At 44.9% G+C, this 17,743-nt stretch overlaps 1 protein-coding gene across 4 annotated transcripts in view; it reads left to right on the forward strand.

The window, feature by feature from the left end:
- The window catches only part of cabin1 (calcineurin binding protein 1), a 40,959-nt gene that overhangs the window by 16,197 nt on the left and 7,019 nt on the right, over positions 1-17,743 (forward strand). For 2 of the 4 annotated variants that reach the window (XM_027277384.1, XM_027277386.1), the window contains exons 28-34: positions 1,289-1,354; positions 1,946-2,125; positions 2,927-3,327; positions 5,149-5,262; positions 14,922-15,085; positions 15,173-15,269; positions 15,370-16,017. In XM_027277384.1, coding sequence (XP_027133185.1) covers positions 1,289-1,354; positions 1,946-2,125; positions 2,927-3,327; positions 5,149-5,262; positions 14,922-15,085; positions 15,173-15,269; positions 15,370-16,017 — 1,670 coding nt within the window. The remainder of the gene's footprint in view (positions 1-1,288; positions 1,355-1,945; positions 2,126-2,926; positions 3,328-5,148; positions 5,263-14,921; positions 15,086-15,172; positions 15,270-15,369; positions 16,018-17,743) is intronic. The other 2 variants (XM_027277385.1, XM_027277387.1) reach the window with 1 other exon arrangement.

A 17,743-nucleotide genomic window follows, 5' to 3' on the forward strand; every position in this document is an offset into this window, starting at 1 on the left:
CTCTTGTACTTGCAGCGACGCGGTCACAGTTGTCACACTTTATGTGCGTATGTGTGAGTAAGTTTTTGTGCTGTTTTTATTTTATTTGTGTAACTCAGAGAAAACACTTCAGGAGACAGAGTCCGTGTGTTTTCACTCGCTGTGTGTCGGTGCAGCAGCGTCTGGAGGAGCCTCCGTCCTGGTCATTCTTTCCATACGACAAAAACAGTGACATCTGTCCGCCCACCCCATGTGTCATGTTTAAGCTTGAATGTGCAAATAACGCAGCCATATTGCCCATGTTGCCAGTTTTGTCACCCTGTTTCCAGATTCCTTCCTACCTGCCTACCTACCTACCTACCTACCTGCCTGCTACCTCTTTGCCTGCTTGCTTTTTTACCACCTGCTTTGCCATTTTTATATGCATGTAGTTCTAACGGGGGGGGGTGAAAGTCAGCCAGCCTCTTATCACGACTCACTAAACTGTCTGTTGGTGTTTTATCATGTGGTCACATTTTTATTTGTGTGGGCTCCAAAAAAAAAAAAGAGATTTTTAAAAAAACAACATAAAAAAAAAAAACCTCGTCAAACGTGTGTGTGGATGTGGACTAATCACCAATCAGTGTGAAGAAAATGTGGCTTTTTTTTTAATTGGCTCACGACATCAAACGTTAAACACCGTCCCCGTCGTGCACACGTTTGCAGGTTTTTTTCCCGCTTCGAAGCACGTGGAGGTGACGAGACTGTCGGACCTGATTCAGAAACATTTATCCGATACTTTATGATCTGCTGTTCGTCTTTTTTTTTTTAATCGTGTGTTTGCTCATGTCGCTGCTCTGAAAGTAAATGTGTTTTAACTGCATTGTTGAAGAGGCAGCTCTGTGTTTTATCAGTTTTTTTAATTAAAGGTCCAGTGTGTAATTTTTAGTATTTATCGAGAGAGAGAGCGGGTCCTCTTCCACGGAGTTTTTCCCTCCGTGCTTGGAAGAAAATGGGTGAGGCGTGGGAGTGTATTCATTTGGTTGCGTGTCACTAAATCCTACACACTGGACCTTTTTTATTTATTTACTTTTTTAAAGTTTAGGAGGCAAATATTGATCAAACTTTGACTGTCTCATGATATTTGTGTCTGAATCAGGTTCTACATTTTCACGGGAGTGGCATTAAATCTCTGGGTTGTGAAGAAGGTAAATGATGATCTTTGAGGAAGAATTGCTGTTTATATTTATATATAATATATATTTTATATATATTCAGAGAGCTTTTTCTTGATTCTATTTTAAAACCAGCTCCCCGTTATCTTCAACAGCCTCACCAGAGTTTGACCATGATTACTGCCTGCCCAGGTCTGCAATGTGGCTGGCTTCCCTGAATGGTACTGCTCTTCAAACCCACCAAACTCTCTTTAAGAGGCTCTGCTTTTTTAGATCAATCTAAACTTGAAGACTTATAAGAATACACAGCTCACATGACAGTAACTTTGCTGTTAACTCATGACTGTGAATCTCCTCTTGTGTTGTGCATTATTCACTGAAAACTCTGTTATTTACAGTTCCCTGCCTTTGTGCTGAGGCTGCACAACAAGGCAATTAAGAGGAATGCTGCTGGCATTTTGGTTTTTGGACCACGTACAAACACAAACCATGTCTCTTTTTTTAGAACAGCGTGTCATTAGGAATGCACTGATAAGGATTTGTGGCTCATGACCTATTTTTGTTTCGTAATTTCTATTAAATTTTTCCCTCCCTGCGTTACATCAGGGAACATTTGGCATTAAAGTCACCAAACAACAGCTTGAGAAAGGCCGACACAGCATGCTCACATTAATAATTGGTTTAATATTCATACAATCAGTGAGAGAATTAGAGTAGACTCCATCACATCCCCGCAGGCTGCAGTCATTTCTGTTAATCTGGGTCCATGCAGCTGGCGGCACGACCCATGATGTTTGTCTTGTTCTCTGCAGAGCGCAGTCAGGACAGCGAGGTGGTGATGCTCTCCGACTCAAACTCCACGCAGGACGCCTTCACGGATCCGGCCAGCTCGCAGGACAGCAGCCACAAGCCGGCTTCGGGGAAAGCGAGCTCGTCGTCGTCGGAGAGCACGACCCCCGTGAAGGACGGGCAGTCGGCGTCCGAGGACACAGGTACGTCCGGAGGGAGGCGGCGAACGCGATTTTTATTTAACAGACCTTTCTGCAGCAGTTACAGCTGTAAGTCTCCTGGAATGTTTCCCCCCCTCAGGGATTTTTACCTGTTCTTCAAGGCAAACCTGCCTCAGCTTCTTCAAGTTGGACGGGTTCTTTAAGTCACAGCACAGATTCTCAGTTGGACTGAGGTCATTCCACGATACTTAAGATCTGTGTAAATACTAGGGTTGCAAAGGGATGGAAACTTTCTGGAATTTCGGAAGTATTCCAAATTGGAAACTCGATAGGAATTAATGGGAATCAGCTGTTTAAATTGGGGGGTAATTTAAACAAAACTGCATCATATCTAAACATAAACATACACATTTAGTTTTGTCATAAGCAGACATGCACGGAACAGAAATTACCTGTACAGGTAGGGGGGGCGTGGCCTCAATAGACCTGCAGTAAGTGGTTATTTAAGTGTACCTGCATGAAATCTGGTTCTTTTAGTCAAGATGGTGCTAAAATATATTTTCCCAACTGTATTTAAGTTCCCTATTAAGGGCCAACTTATTTCATTCCTGTTTATTCCTATGGAAAGTTTCCAGTACTTTGTCCCTGACCTGTTTGGGGAGCTTCTCTGTCTTCATGTTGTTGCAGACTTTAGGACCTTTGAGAACAGGTAAATATATATTGAGGTCACATGACACACAGGTGGTGTTGTAAGACAACAAAACAGGAAAACTTCCAAAGGTTGGTCAGTAATTTTACCCTCCACACACAAAGCCTGACTCTCTGATTTAAACTCTTCTTCAGTGTCACATGGAGAACACGGCGGCATCCAGACAGAAGAGAAAGTCATCCAGGAGGTCGTGGAGTCGGTCGTGGTGACGCTCCCCGAGGCCTCGGCGCCCAAAGTCCCAGCAGACCCGTGTCCTCACCCTCTGCCCGTCCCGGCCACCCCTCCGAAGCCGGCGGCGCCCTCTCAGCAGGCCGCCCCACAAACCCCGGCCAGCGAGGGGAAGAGGAAGCCGGAGCCGCCCGCCGCTGAGGTGATCGAGGTGCCCAAAGCGCTGCCGGCCGAGCGCGCCGACCAGAGGAAGATGCTGCTGGAGATGTGCGTCCGCGCTCTCTTCCTCTGCCTCGGACGCTTCCCGCAGCACTACAAGAGTCTGTACCGCCTGGCCTTCTTCTACACCAACAGCAAGACGCATCAGGTCAGTCCGATGGCGCCGGTCCATTCTGGTCGCATTTCAAAGGCCGAGTGGTCCATTAAACCTGAGCCGTACACCTGTAATCACCTCCTCTGTCATTTACGGTGACATTTACAGAAGACGGGATTATTTCTGTGAGCGCTGAGAGCGGCGCTTATTTCTGTTGTTCTGGGCGGGTTCTGTTCTGTTTCAGCAGTGATACTGAAGAGTTGCTGAAGCAGCGTGTCGTTGGCTGTAAGACTCTGTGGGCAGAGGTGTGTGTGGGTGGCAGCTCAGCGCTCTCTCAGCCAGTTTGGCACAGCGAGTTTGTGTTGAGCTTCACTGTGGCGGCGTCCTTCTGTCAGCACGCCGTTTGTCCAACCTGTTTAATGCAGCCTTTGTCCTGCTCGCCGAGGGCGAAACAGGCACGGAGAGCGCCGAGATTTTTCTATTTTACAGTCTGTAAGATGCTCATTTGACCTCAGAGCGCTCAGACGTGCAGAATTAAAGGATTCAAAACTAATTCTTTCCACTATAAATTCATCTGCTGATCATTTTCTGCATTAATTGATGAATTGTTTGATCCAGAAAATGGTGAAAAATGTTCATCAGAGGACAAAAGAAAGTCGAACATTCACATCTGAGGAGCTGGAGTCAGAATTTGGACTTTAAATAATCTTTATCTGGATACGTTTGGAGATATCCAGATAATCTGGACTCGCTGCACGTGCTGTATTAATCTCTCATAGTTTCATACATTACTACCTGTCTGTAGGGAGCGTGCAACAGTCAAAAAACCAACACAGGATCAATGTGATCGCTGATAACTGATCGATTAATCGACTGAAAGTTGCAGAACTTTACAACCTGGATCCAGACTTTTTTTTATGCTGCAGAAGAAACCATAAAAATCTATAAATCTTTAAAATCGATCGTTTTATTATGAACCAACAAACAAACAAATGCAGTTACACCAAATAAAGAAAGAAGTAAAAGAGTTAAAATGAGACTTTAATGATTTTAATTTGTTGGATCAACTGATTGGAGTTTAAATAAACATTTTAATTTATTCATGTAATTTGTTTTTTTATAACATTTTCTGGACATCTTCTAGTCACGTGTTTTGTCCCAGCAGTCTAAAACATTCAATTCTAGATGTACAGATGATATAAAATCTATAAAAGAGACATTTTCAGCAGGTAATGGATGTTACATCTTAAACCTCGTAGAGAAAGAGTTGTCTACATGAATATATTGTTAATAAGTAAAAAGGTTCGTTATAATGAGCTAAACCTTTTATTTCTTTGTGTATTTAATCGTTAATAAAGACGTTTACTGATGATTAATCAGTGTAGAATAACTTCTGTCTGTCCTCGTCTCCGGTGGATGAAAGGCGGTGACACCGTCCGTTGATGATGGTGGTGCTGATGTTGACACGGGTTGCTTAGCGGCCTTCCTGACCCGACACATCCGGAGTTAAAAGGCTGCGTGGCCTCATTTGTTGGTTTGCATTGACCGGCCGCCTCCGAAGACGAGCGAGCGTGTGATTTGGTGCTTTAGGCCGGCGTGTTTGTGAAGGATAACATGAAGCGAGCTCGCTATCTTCTCGCACAGCGCCGGTGTAGACACTGATCTGTGAGTCATCACGCTGGGAGAAGAGGCGGGCTGCGTCCTCCTGATTGCAAACGAGCGTATTTCTTCTTCGTTAGTGGATTTTGACGCTGACACACATCTGTCACTCTGCTCTGATGGAGGAGGACAAGCCTCCTGGTTTCATATGTATGAAGTGTACACGCACACGTATGTGGGCTTCTCATTCGTTTCTTTATTTATTTCTCACCACAGAACCTACAGTGGGCCCGAGACGTGTTGCTAGGAAGCAGTGTCCCATGGCAACAGCTGAAGCACATGCCAGCACAAGGACTTTTCTGTGAAAGAAACAAGACCAACCTGTTCAATGTAAGTCGGCTCGCCGCGCACGCATGTTTTGTTTTCCTCTCGTCCTTGACGCGTTACATAACACACCTGTCACATGCTGATTTACGGCCGCAGAGATCACGTTAACGCAACACACAGGAAACGTTTGACAAAGTTGTTGATGTTGGCATGTAGTGGGACAAATGAACGTTACCTGGTGGGCTCATCACACAGCTGGGAGGTGTTATCATCGAATATAATGTTCATAACTATGTTTTCATGTGCCTGAAAATGAAATCTAAATGTTTTTATTAGCTTAGATTGAGACTTTTATATCCACAGAGGGGAGCAGGTCCTCCACCATGACTTACTTCCAACAGTCTGCTAACGTGTCTCATCAGAGGACTTCAGAGGACCGCTCACTGAACAGTTTGTTAGTTTATAAAATTGTGGAGCGGTGCAGCGTTCCTGTGGCTCACTCAGAACAGTTACCACTTTGTGTTTTTACACAGTCCCTAATTTTTTTTAAAGATATTTTTGGGACTTTTTCAAGCTTTTATTTGACAGTAGGGATCGGCGATATGGACTACAAAATTTATCCCGATAATTTCTGGGATTTATCACGGTAACAATAAAAACGACGATAAATAAACACCAAATCAACCTAATCTTTTTATACTTTAAAAACTATAAATCTATCACCAAAATAGTAATAAAGGCTAGGGGGAGCTGGTGGTTGGCGTGTCTATACCGCTGTGAAACAATCAGGAAATAACTTTTTATTTCTGTGATTCTCTGATCATCAGACACAAATCAATTATATTTTGCGGCGTAAATTGCGAGTCGGACTCAGATTTAGAAGCTGGTACATGAAATAAACAAAGTGAGACACACACATTTCAGGTTGTCTGTGGAGGTTCGACCGAGTTTCTGATTGGCGGCTGGACCGTGAGGAAAGAGCTCCTCGCCGTGGGGAAAGAGCTCCTCGCCGTGGGGAAAGAGCTCCTCGCCGTGGGGAAAGAGCTCCTCGCTATGAGGAAAGAGCTCCTCGCCGTGGGGAAAGAGCTCCTCGCTATGAGGAAAGAGCTCCTCGCCGTGAGGAAAGAGCTCCTCGCCGTGGGGGAAAGAGCTCCTCGCCGTGAGGAAAGAGCTCCTCACTGTGAGGAAAGAGCTCCTCGCTACCCGACGTATCGGCTCCGCCTTCCGCCATGTTTGTCAATATGTGTCTTAGGCTGCGAGTGTGTCACGCACATACACACATCAATGGGAATTTATCGTTTTTACCGCGGAGAATGTTTTTTACGATATATCGTAAACGATAAGATATCGCACATTGCTATTTGATAGAACAGCTGAAGAGTGACAGGAATGGAGAGAGAGAGAGATGGGGAATGACATACGGGAAAGAGCCACGGGTCGGATTCGAACCCTGGGCCGCCGTCGCAAAGACTGAGCCTTCGTACACGGGGCGGACGCTCTACCAACTGAGCTAACCGACACCCCACACAGTCCCTAATTTGTAAATATTTATTTATATATTTGACTATTTGAAGTATTTTTAAAGAAAGCTCCTAATTAAACTTTAATTCTAAATATTTTGTTATGTATTTATTATCTGAGGACTTGAAACATGAAATTTAAAACATAATTAAATTAGTGTAAATTAAGTTGAGTTGCTTCAGCCAATTTTTTTAGGTGAATCCACTGACGACTGTTCCCGCTCATCCTCGTTACGGACTCTTCATAATGAAGACACACACATTTAAATCATAAATAATCACACAGCAGCTAACGGAGACTCCCGCTGGAAGAACCTGTGAATCTCCGAAGTGTGTCCTCACGTTAGTGACTAACGAGCCGTCTGCTTGCTCCCCGTGAGCCGATGATTGGCGTGCTACAGTTAGGTTTACCCTTTTCACACGTTATTTAAATAATGCAACAAAAATCAGCCTGAATAAATGAGAGTGGCTATAAATGTTCGCCGTTCAGCGGGGGATTGTTGAATTACAAAGGCCTCCGCTGGGTTCCAGTGGAGGAGATTACTGTCTGAATCTGTCATCTGTCCTGCGTGTCACTTCATGAAGCTGATATTACGTCTCCTCACCGCGTGCGGATCGACTCACTTCTTTGATTTGTCATCACGGTAAACGCTCGCTCTTTTGTTCCCGTACGAGCTTGAATGTCACGCCGTGTCAGCGCCTCTTATCAGTCGGACATCAGAGTCGTATTTTATTTTGGACGGATGTCTTACGTGAAGGCTGACCGTCCGTAACAGACTGCAGGAGCGATGTGGGCTCCAGGTCTGAGCTGGAGGAGAGCTCTGGCTCCCACCGGGCTCTCACAGAGCCCCTTCTGGAGGCAAACCTGCCACCCTGGCACACCAACTGTTGGAGCTTTACTGTTCCCTCTCTCTCTCTCTGCCATAGGACAATGCAAACCTTTCTAAATATTAAACAAACACGCCTGTTTTTATTGAGTCTGTGAGCTCGGAGCAGTTACAACATAAAGAGTGTAACTTTGTGAAACACACACACTTCAAACCTGCATTAGAACAATGATAATAATGATAGTAGACTGTATTTATACAGCAGCTTCTCTGCAGAGGGTGTAGGTCAAAGTGATTTACAAGCGAATTGAATTGAATGAAGTCTGTAGATCAATGAATGAAGAACAAGGACGGATACACAAAGAACCAAACAATGCGTAAAATATGAGAATAAGGCCGCGTTCAGACGCGTGAAGTGCAGTGGTGAATTGCCACAGCGTTGTTTTGTTTTGAACGTAGCCGCTGTGAAATGATCAGAAAATCACTTTTTATTTCTCTGATTTAAACGTCTTTATCGAAGCCGGCGCCCGCTCACTCTCATTCACCGTCTGTGTCGCTCAACCATCGGACACGAACCAAATTAAACCTCGAGTCAGACTCGGATTTAGAAGCTGCTTCGTGAAATAAACAGGTCGTGTATCAGAGTTTAGGTAGTCTCAGTTTAAGAGACATTTCATGCTGACTGTGGAGGTCTGATTGGCGGCGTGACGTCAGGCTCTCCGATCCGGCTCAGAACGGACGACCCTTCCACTCAAATGGAAAAACCTGCGTTTTCACCAGCACCAGATCGTGTCTGAATGCGGCCTAAAACAAAGAAGTGACACGTAGCGGTGCGTAGTTATGAAACAGTCTTAAAGGCTGACGTGATAGTTTGTATTTTTGAGGATCAAAGGGGTCATGACGGATTCTACGTTTTTTTGTCCTTTGCCAATCACACCTATGAGAATTATAAAACAATGATATTCTAACGTAAGCCAGTAAAAGAGCTTTAAAAGATGCTGGGAGTCAGCGCAGGTTCGCTACAAGACTCATTTTCAGCACCTCGATTGGTAGAAGGTGATTATTCGTCACACTTTTCATCAGCTGGAAGTGTTTTTACAGCCTAATTAATCACGTCAGCGGTTTAATGAACATATTTCACGTTCCACTCGTCTCTCCGGTGACGACAAACCAGCACGAGAGCCACAAGTTGTTCACACATCCAACATATGGCACGACTCATGGCACCTTGATGTCAAGGAGACTTGACTCTCAGCTGAGTACGCACCTCGGCGAGCCTGCCGGTGAATACTGAGCTCCCTAATGTAGGTCATGATGCCCTACTTTTCCTCCGTGCTTTGGCTGGGCTACATTAACTGGGGCCTGCGTAAAGTAACCTATATACTGTATGCTGTTTAGAAATGATCCAGATGAGGTTGTGTTGCATAATTTATTGGTGTGGTTGTCAGCGGGAGTTCTTTCTCGGGGGTCCAGCTCACTTTTAAACCAATAATAAACTTGTAATAGTTATCAGGACTCTTTTCATTATGTTCCTACAAACTACCCACATTCATACACTGGTGGTACAACCACCGGGAGCAATTCAGGGTTTATTATCTTACCCAAGGACACTAGGGGAGCTGGGATTTGAACAAGTGACCCACTCCACCACCTGAGACAGCCAAAACAGTCCAAAGACTCATAGATGACAAAGAAAAGCAGCAAATCCTTACGGCATAAAGAATGGACAGACGTCCATGTTTTACACTGTCTGTGGGTCTCATTTGTATTTTTAATAATACTTCTATAACAAAGAAATGCATCAGAACACATTAATAGAATATGCAGCCAACACTCAACACATTGAGATCTCTACGTCTTCAAAAAAAGCAAACTAGAAAACTGAATTTCCTGCAGAAAATGTGGTGTGGATCCTTGATAACGAGTCGTGTAATAAAGTTTGAATGAAGTGAAGGTTTGTAGAAAGAGTTGAAGGTTGTGCCATTCATTTCAATGGGAACATTTGAATGTGGAAAAAGTTGAATATTTTAAAAAGTATGACAGGTACAAATTAGTAAAATACATGACTGAATGTGCTGAACATAGTAACATTTAAATGGTTTCTGTAGCTCAGAGTATGTAGACGTAGTGGAAGTGTTGAATGTTTGTAGAAAGAGTTGAAGGTTGTGCCGTTCATTTCAGTGGGAACATTTGAATGTGGAAAAAGTTGAATATCTTAAAGTATGAAAGGTACGAATGAGTAAATTAATATCCATCATGTCCTAAATGAGCTGGGCGTTGTCATATTTGAATGAAGTCTGTAGCTCAAAGTATGGAGGCGTAGTTAGGTGCTAAAAAAACTGAGGTGTTAATAATAATAATAAAGATTTGAAGAACCATATTGTGGACGCCGTTCTGTGTTGTGATTGCCGAGACTCTGAGCTTCTCTCAAATAACCCTCATGTTGTGATGTAACGAGAAACTCTTACTAAGTGGCAGATTATTTATTAATATTATTATTATATAATATAAATATTTGATGTTTTTGACGTTACCGTCTAGGGATGTGACGATGCATCGTGACACGATTTAAAAATCGGTCCAAATGCGTGACGACTCGCATCGGTTGACAGAAAAAAATGAATCGCGATTCTTGGCGAATGGGAACCGGCACAGCGCGTGCTCTCACTGCTCAAACAGGCTTCCTGGCGTGTTGCGTGATCGTGGCGTGTTTGGTCCGTCCTGCACGCGACTTCAAACCCCACCGTGTTTCAGAAGCGACGCTTAGCCCTCCAGACTTTGTTTACTTGCTCAGATTTGGACATTTTCCCGCTGTATGTTCTTCTAAACATGCTTCTACATGTGTAAATATGCTACGTAGTTAATTAGTTTTGCTTTTGTCTGTTTTTTACGACCGGCAGTTTGCGTGGGGCATTTTATTTTGAAAATCTACCGGATTCTCTTTGCTTTTTCTGTGTCTGGCTTCCGCTCGAGGTGCTCTTTGGAAATTGACGCGTGCTGCTCGCAAGTTTTAATGTTTTTATTTTATTATGTACAAAAAGTGTGTCATAATAGACCCTGTAAGGGTTAATGAGTAATGAAGTGTTAGGATAATTTTTCTATGTAAGCTCCTAACTTCATTGTGAGATTAATTTAAAGCTTTAGTTAATAAAATGATCAAATGAATTCAGTTGCTCTCATAATCTGTTTTTTTTTTTGCACGGGGAAAAATGTGGCTAGTGGAAATTCTGACTTTTTATAAGAGAACACAAACTGTTTGACAGTTTCTGTAAAATAAGATTTTTTTCCTACAAATAAAAAGATAATTTTATTTGGTCATAATTTGTCTGTAGCTCATTTTGATTTTAAAAAAATCGTATCGTGAACAAAAAATCGTGACTCGAATCGAGTCGTGAGTCGAATGCATCGTTACGTCCCTGTTACCGTCTCTTATGTCGGAACATGAAGGCCCTCTGGCTGCTCAGCAATCGTGAGGAGTCCCTGTGTGTTCACTCAGGCACGGCGTTACCTCCTCCTCCTCCTCCTCGCCCTCCAACCCAACCCAACACACACACACACACACACACACACACACACATACTCTTGCTTACATATTCTTCCACCCACTCACTCGCTCGCTCTCTACGAAGCTCCAACAGAAAATGGATGTCCTTGTTGTTGCTGCATTTCCATCTCTGCTGCTGCTCTCGTAACTTTGTCACGTCATGAAGCAACACACACACACACACACACACACACACACACACACACACAGTAAATGTGACTTTGCTTACAGGATTGTGTTCTCACACTCACGTTCACTCGGCTGGGTTTGATGTATGACTCCGGCGTCGGTGTGTGTTCAGCTGTGCAGTGTGTTGGAGGTGGAGCTCCGCTCAGGAGAAGCTCGTTTCTCTCTCTCAGGGGAGGAGTGAACACATTTTGTAGAAGTTGATATTTTGATTTGCACGTTTGGGAGGATTTGAAATCTTGGCTTGGCAGCATGTTTCCTCTGTGAGATCAGCTGATTTTTGTGTTTTTGTTTTCACTCACTCACTCACACACACAACAGGAAGCAGGAAAACAACAAGGTGTGTTTGCTTTAATATGTTTATGGTGGCCAGCTGGAGAGACACGAGCAGAGTTGAGAGGAAGAAGGTGTGTGTGTGTGTGTGTGTGTGGTTTCTGTGGTTAACGGGGGCTTCTCTTACATAATCCTGCCTTTTTTCGCCTCTTTGTCGCCGGCGCTCTGGACGCCTCCCACTCCATTTGATGTGGCAGCACTGAGTTCATTTTTGACTCTACATGTTCTCTCGTTCTTTTTCCTGTTGCTCCGTCTTCGGGGCTTCGATCACGCTCGCTCCACCCCTCCCCCCGGCTGCCTCTCATTCGCTCCACTCATCTCTCTCTCTGTGTTCTCTGTTTCCTCATTACTTTCTCTCTCACTCCTCTGTTTGTGTATTGTGTGGGTGTGCGCGCTCATGGGCGGGAGTTCCTCCGATTGGCTGGCAGAGGCCTGCAGGGATTGGCTGTGTATAGAGAGAAAAGGAGGAGGAGGAGGTGGTGGTGGAAGGAGGAGGAGGAGGAGGAGGAGATAGGGGGGAGAACTCCAGCAGGCTGGGGTCAGGGGGGAGCGGAGCTGGAGTGCGTGGGTGTTTTTGTTTTGAGATGGCGAGGTTTGAAACCAGGAGAGGAGCGAGTCAGCTCGTCTGTCAGCGGCACGCCGAGCTCCTAGACTCCAGCTCCGATTCTCCATCCTCCTCCTTCTTCTTCTCCTCTTCTTCTCGAGCCCTAGCACCCAAATGCAGCCCACCCCTCGCTCTCTGAGCGTGAGCCTCTTTCAGGGTGGAGGTGGAGGCGCTGCTGCCAGGGCTGCTGGTGCTGCTGCCGCCGCCAGCCAGCAGGAAACTGTCCAAAAGAATACAAACACAGGCGCCGTGGAGTAGCTTTCTTTGGTGATGGTGAGTCCGTCTTTCCATCTGAGTTTTACGTAACGAGTTGGTGTTGGTGTCTGTGTGAGCTGCTAATGCGTAGTCTCCTCCTGAGGGTTTTCAATGTTCTCGTACCTGCATGTCAGATGTCGACCGCAGCAGCCTTCACGGATGAATCTGAAGCTACAAAGCGTAAATTATCGCTCAGTTTGTGCAACTTTTCCTGCACTTCTTCTTCATAAGTTGCATCGTGGCTCGTGTTTTGGGCCCCGTGCGCTTCCCGTCACTCGTGGCATGTTCAGACCTGATGAAGCTGAAGTGAAGGAGACAACAGGTTGAAGGTTTTCCCTCCACATGTGTGTTTTGGTTCATCTCTTTAACCTGAAGAAACATCAGATTCCTCTCGTACCAGACGTGTTCATCTCGTTTATCTCTGTCTGGGATGTTATTGGCCACATCTGGCGCTCATGTTTTAAAATCATTTAAAGTCTTTACAAATCTGCTTTAGCATAATCTGTGTAAAGCCTGACTGGCTCTGCTTCCTCTAAACAGATTTACCGTGCTCGGATGTTTCTCCTCCTCCATCAGAGATGTTTTTCCCACCCCCGTACTCGTCCCGCTCATGTTGGAGGCTCGGGGAGTAATCTGTGGATGGAAAGGTTAAAACCTTCCCAAGCTCTGCCTGATTGCATCATATAAGAATAATAAATATAACGTTTACCAAATAACATTCTTGGTCAACCACGAGAGCTGGAGTGTGATCCAGTTATGTCATAATTGCAATAATTGATGATCAATCTGAAGCAGAAGGAATGTTTTCCAGTTTCGTGCTGTAATAAAACATAATAAATAATAAAACAGTTTAGCAACTTCAGCCGTGAGGGGAGTGAGGCCGCGTCCAGACAGGATCAGTCTGTTAGTGTTGAACGTAACCGCTGAGAAACGATCAGGAAATCACTTTTTATTTCTCTCGCTCGCTCGCTCTCATTCACTGCCTGTGTCGCTTAACCAGTGCTCACACTCAAACATTCAGTTCACTGTCGCAGAGGACGAAAGAAACCAGAAAACATTCAGAGCTGAAATCAGAGAATTCTGACAGTTTTTCTGTATTAAATGAATCTCCACCAACTGTTTTAATAATGGATGAATTGTTTTTTAATCAGTTAATAGATTAATTATTGCAGAACTTTTACAAAATACTGTCGTAGTTGACAGAACGGTGAAATCTAAACGTGGACGGTGTCTTAAAAAATCTCTCAAGTGAAGTTTTGATGAAACAGTTTTTTATTTTCCGTTTTCTCGCTGAGCTCAGTCCGTCTTTATGTTGCGTCTCCTTCATCTGGCATCTGACAATCTGCGAGGAGCAGCGCCTCCTCCGTCCTCGCTCCACCTCCACCTCCAGCAGCTGATGGAGCCGTCTCATTTGTTTTGCTCCCGTCCTGATAATTTGGTCATCTTTTGTTTCGTCTCGGCCCCCGGCAGAAGCCTTTGCACTCCCGGCGCCATGTGCTCTGCGACTGCACGCCATCTGCACTCGCATCAGTCGCTTCAGAGTGCAGAACCCTCGCCTCGCTTCACCTGCTGAGAGGACATGTGCTCACCGAAAAGGTGGACTCATCCATCACAAAAAAAAAAAGAAAAGGAGGACACTGTGTTTGTTGGCAGCCGCTCTGCTGCTCTTGTTGCATTGCTTGGACAGAGCTGAGCACTAATGAGGCTGCCGATCATGTGTGCCCAGAGAGAAGGCCCCCACCCCCCTTCATCCCTTCATCCTTCCTTCCCACCTCCTACATGAACCAGCCAGTCCACAAGATCTCTCTGCTGCTGCCTTTCCATCCCTCATTAGAGCTGCCACGTTTTTAACTCCTGTTAATTCTTCCTCCTTTCAACTTTCCGTCCACGTCTTCCTGTTAATTGTTTGTGTGTGTGTGTGTGTGTGTGTGTGTGTGTGTTTGTGTGTGTGTGTGTGTGTTTTGCAGTCAGAATTTCACAAACGATCTTGTCGGCTTGTCGTTCGAGACGAGCAACAGGTGTCTGTTTGTTTGAAGATAAATGTTTGTCAGACCGCCGTAACCTGATTCACACCGTGCAGCGCGTGCTTTAATTATAACATAAGCACACAAAGGTAGAACATGATGGCGGGGTGGAGGTGGTCGGTGCTCGGTGAAGCCCCCGTTATCTCTGATGAAACTAGGCGTATATATAACGGTCGCTGAGGCGGGTGGTGTAAATAAATCCTCTTCTTCATTTATGGGGAATTTAAATAAAGTAACAAGCTGTTCATTGCAGACGTTTACACTAACGTGCTGAAGCTACAGTGCCAGGGGGGCGGGGTTATGCTCAGGGTGGCTTCATTATGTCATCGAGCCACCCTTTAGGACCGCCCACAAAATCCTGTTTAACCCTCTGACTCGATGTTTCAGGGTCGCTTTAACCTCCGCCTCTTCTCTTCTCCCCGCCTGCAGGGCATCTGGCGTATTCCAGTCGACGAGATCGATCGCCCGGGAAGTTTTGCGTCTCATATGAACCGATCCATTGTCCTGCTGCTGGAGGTGCTGTCTCAGCTCAAGGATCACGACACTCTGCTGAAAGTCTCGTTCATGCTGCAGAGAACCCCTGACCAGGGAAAGTAAGGACGCAAAAACGCTGCTTTCTCTTCACGACGCTGTGTGATGTGTCTGTTCCCTGACTCCCCCTGTCCTCGTCTCTCCTGTAGGAAATATTTACGGGATGTTGATCGCCAGGTTTTGGCCAAGAGAGCATTTTTCCTAACTGTAAAAGTCCTGGAGGACAATCTGAACAGTCTCACAGGGGTAAGGAAGCACAAATCACCACACACACTCTCGGAGCGGCGAGTTTTAGATGTCTGGCATGCGCCCGCTTCGTGTTTTGACAGGCTCTGTTCTCTTTCAGGTGTCTGAGCAGCTTCACAAAGCGCCGGCGCCCTCCATGGGGGAGATGACCACAACAGACGCATCCAACAGGCCCAGCTCAGAGGACGTCAAACATGCACTGCCTAAGAAGCTCACAGAGGGAGCCTGTGCTGCTGATTCAGGGCCCAGGGAAGCCGCCCAGGCTCAGCTCACCACGCCGCAGACATCCGTAGATAAAGGGAGTAAAGTTCAGGAGAGCTTCCCCGGGAAGGTGGAGACTTCTGGGAGTGAGGGCCGCAAAGAGGAGCCCATGGAGCTGGACACTGGCAACTGGAGGAGGCCCTCTATGACCACAGATTCTCAGGGCAACCAGACAGAGGCGGTGACCTCCGTGGAGCTCCAGCAGAAGGTGGCTGACAGCAGCCGGACGCCGGAGCTGTCTCTGGAGGAGCTAAGCATCAGCTCCAGGCAGCAGCAGCTCCAAGCGTCGGCGCCGAAGGTCACGGCGGCCGATCAGGGGTCACTACGGAGGCCGAACAGGAAGAGGAAGCTCCTGGAGGACGTGGAGTCCGGAAAGACGTTACTGCTCGACGCCTACAGGGTGTGGCAGCAAGGCCAGAAGGTCATGACCTACGACCTGGGGCGCATCGAGAAGATCATGTCAGAGACGTACATGCTCATAAAGCAGGTAAAGCTCTGTGTGCTGTTCTGCAAAGTCATGCCGAGCTCGGGGCGACTCCTCTTCTAACTGAATTAGTAACACGACGCTCTGCAGAGGAGGGACTTTCCCTCTCTCAGTCGATGCGGTCGTACTCAGCGTTCAGCGACGGTGACACGTCGGTCTCTCTGATGTTTCTCCTGAAACAGTTTCACCGATCTAAAAGTAGATCTGTCGGGTGTTTTTAAGATGAAAAGGGGTTTTTCGGAGCGTTAATTGCAGCGATTGGCGCTCGGGTTGCAACATTTTCTGGCGTCTTGACTGTCTGTTCATGTTAAGTTTCACTTTCCGGCTGAGAGAGAATAAAACGGTTCATAAAGTCGCTCTGCAGTTATCGAGCAAACACCTGATGACAAACGAGGAGAGGGAAGTGTTCGACTCGCGGTTAAACCACGAGACCGCGAAAAACAGCAGCTGCAAAACGTTCCAACAACAAACCAAACAAATGAAGCAGCTCGTTCAAAAAAAGAAAGATGAGCAGTTTGAAATGATGAATTACAAACACTAAGAACTAAAGTAACACACAATAAATAAATCAAACTACAGGATAGTTACAGTCTATAAATCATAGACTAAAGTATTCAGCGTTTTATGTTTGAAACTCTTTGTCGTCCGTATCTTTACAGCCAGTTTATGAGTCAGCTGTTTGATCAACGAGAGCACAAAGTTCATCGCAGGTCTTTGTTTCTGTTGTGTCGAGGTTTCCTTCGAGAAACGGCGATCGCGTCTTCTTGACGACAAACTCCTGAATAATTTGAAGTTGTCTTCATGCACATCCTGTCAGAGCAAACAGTCAGTCAGGTGAACGTCGTCATAACCGTCGTTTACATCTTTACATCAAGTTTTCCCTGCTCAGAAAGTCTCAAAATAAATCTGTCCTGAGGAGACGCAGATCACTGTTCAACTGTTCAAATGTTTTTATTTAGTTTTTGTTCAGAAAAGGCAAAAAAACACAAAATATTCATCAACATCTTTTTCCAATATTTCCATACAAACATGTTCATCATATATTTGCTTCCTCACATCTGCCCATCTCGCTGTAAATGACAAATTAAACAAAAGAACGAAAAGCGTCGACGTTAAAAAAGCAGCTCAGACACAAAGTTCAAATGTTTCCGAACTGTAAACAAATAAAATGTGATAACAGCTGACATGAAGTGCTCATTAATATTCATCAGACTTTATTTGTACTGAACTTTTCCGTCCGTTTGAATGACAAAGTTTCTTAAAATAACTTCTTATACTGTTTGTTTAAACAGTGACTGAGTTCATTTATAGTGTAGGCAGCTTAAACCTGAATAAATATAACTAAAAATAAAACTCTCTAAATAAATAGATCAAATAGAATAAAAGCAAAATGAAACAAATAAATGTTGAGATCTATAAACAGACAGATAAATAAATAAAAACAGTTTAACTAAATAAAAATATAAAAACAGAAAAATGTATAAAAAATATATTTCAAAGAAAATCTGGTTAAAAATAAAATTTTATAATAAAAAAACAAAGTGTGAAATTTGCTTCGTTAGTCTAAACATTGGTCGTGTTTGACTTCTTGTTTCACTGTTTTGTTGAGCCTCCTCCACCTTTATGGAGCCGCCTCCTCCACCTTTATGGAGCCGCCTCCTCCACCTTTATGGAGCCGCCTCCTCCACCCTGCAGCCTGCTGGATGATTCTTTTGTGTTTCCTGATTAT

Source organism: Larimichthys crocea, chromosome III (genome assembly GCF_000972845.2).
Source record: "Larimichthys crocea isolate SSNF chromosome III, L_crocea_2.0, whole genome shotgun sequence".
In the NCBI taxonomy this organism is placed as follows: domain Eukaryota; kingdom Metazoa; phylum Chordata; class Actinopteri; family Sciaenidae; genus Larimichthys; species Larimichthys crocea.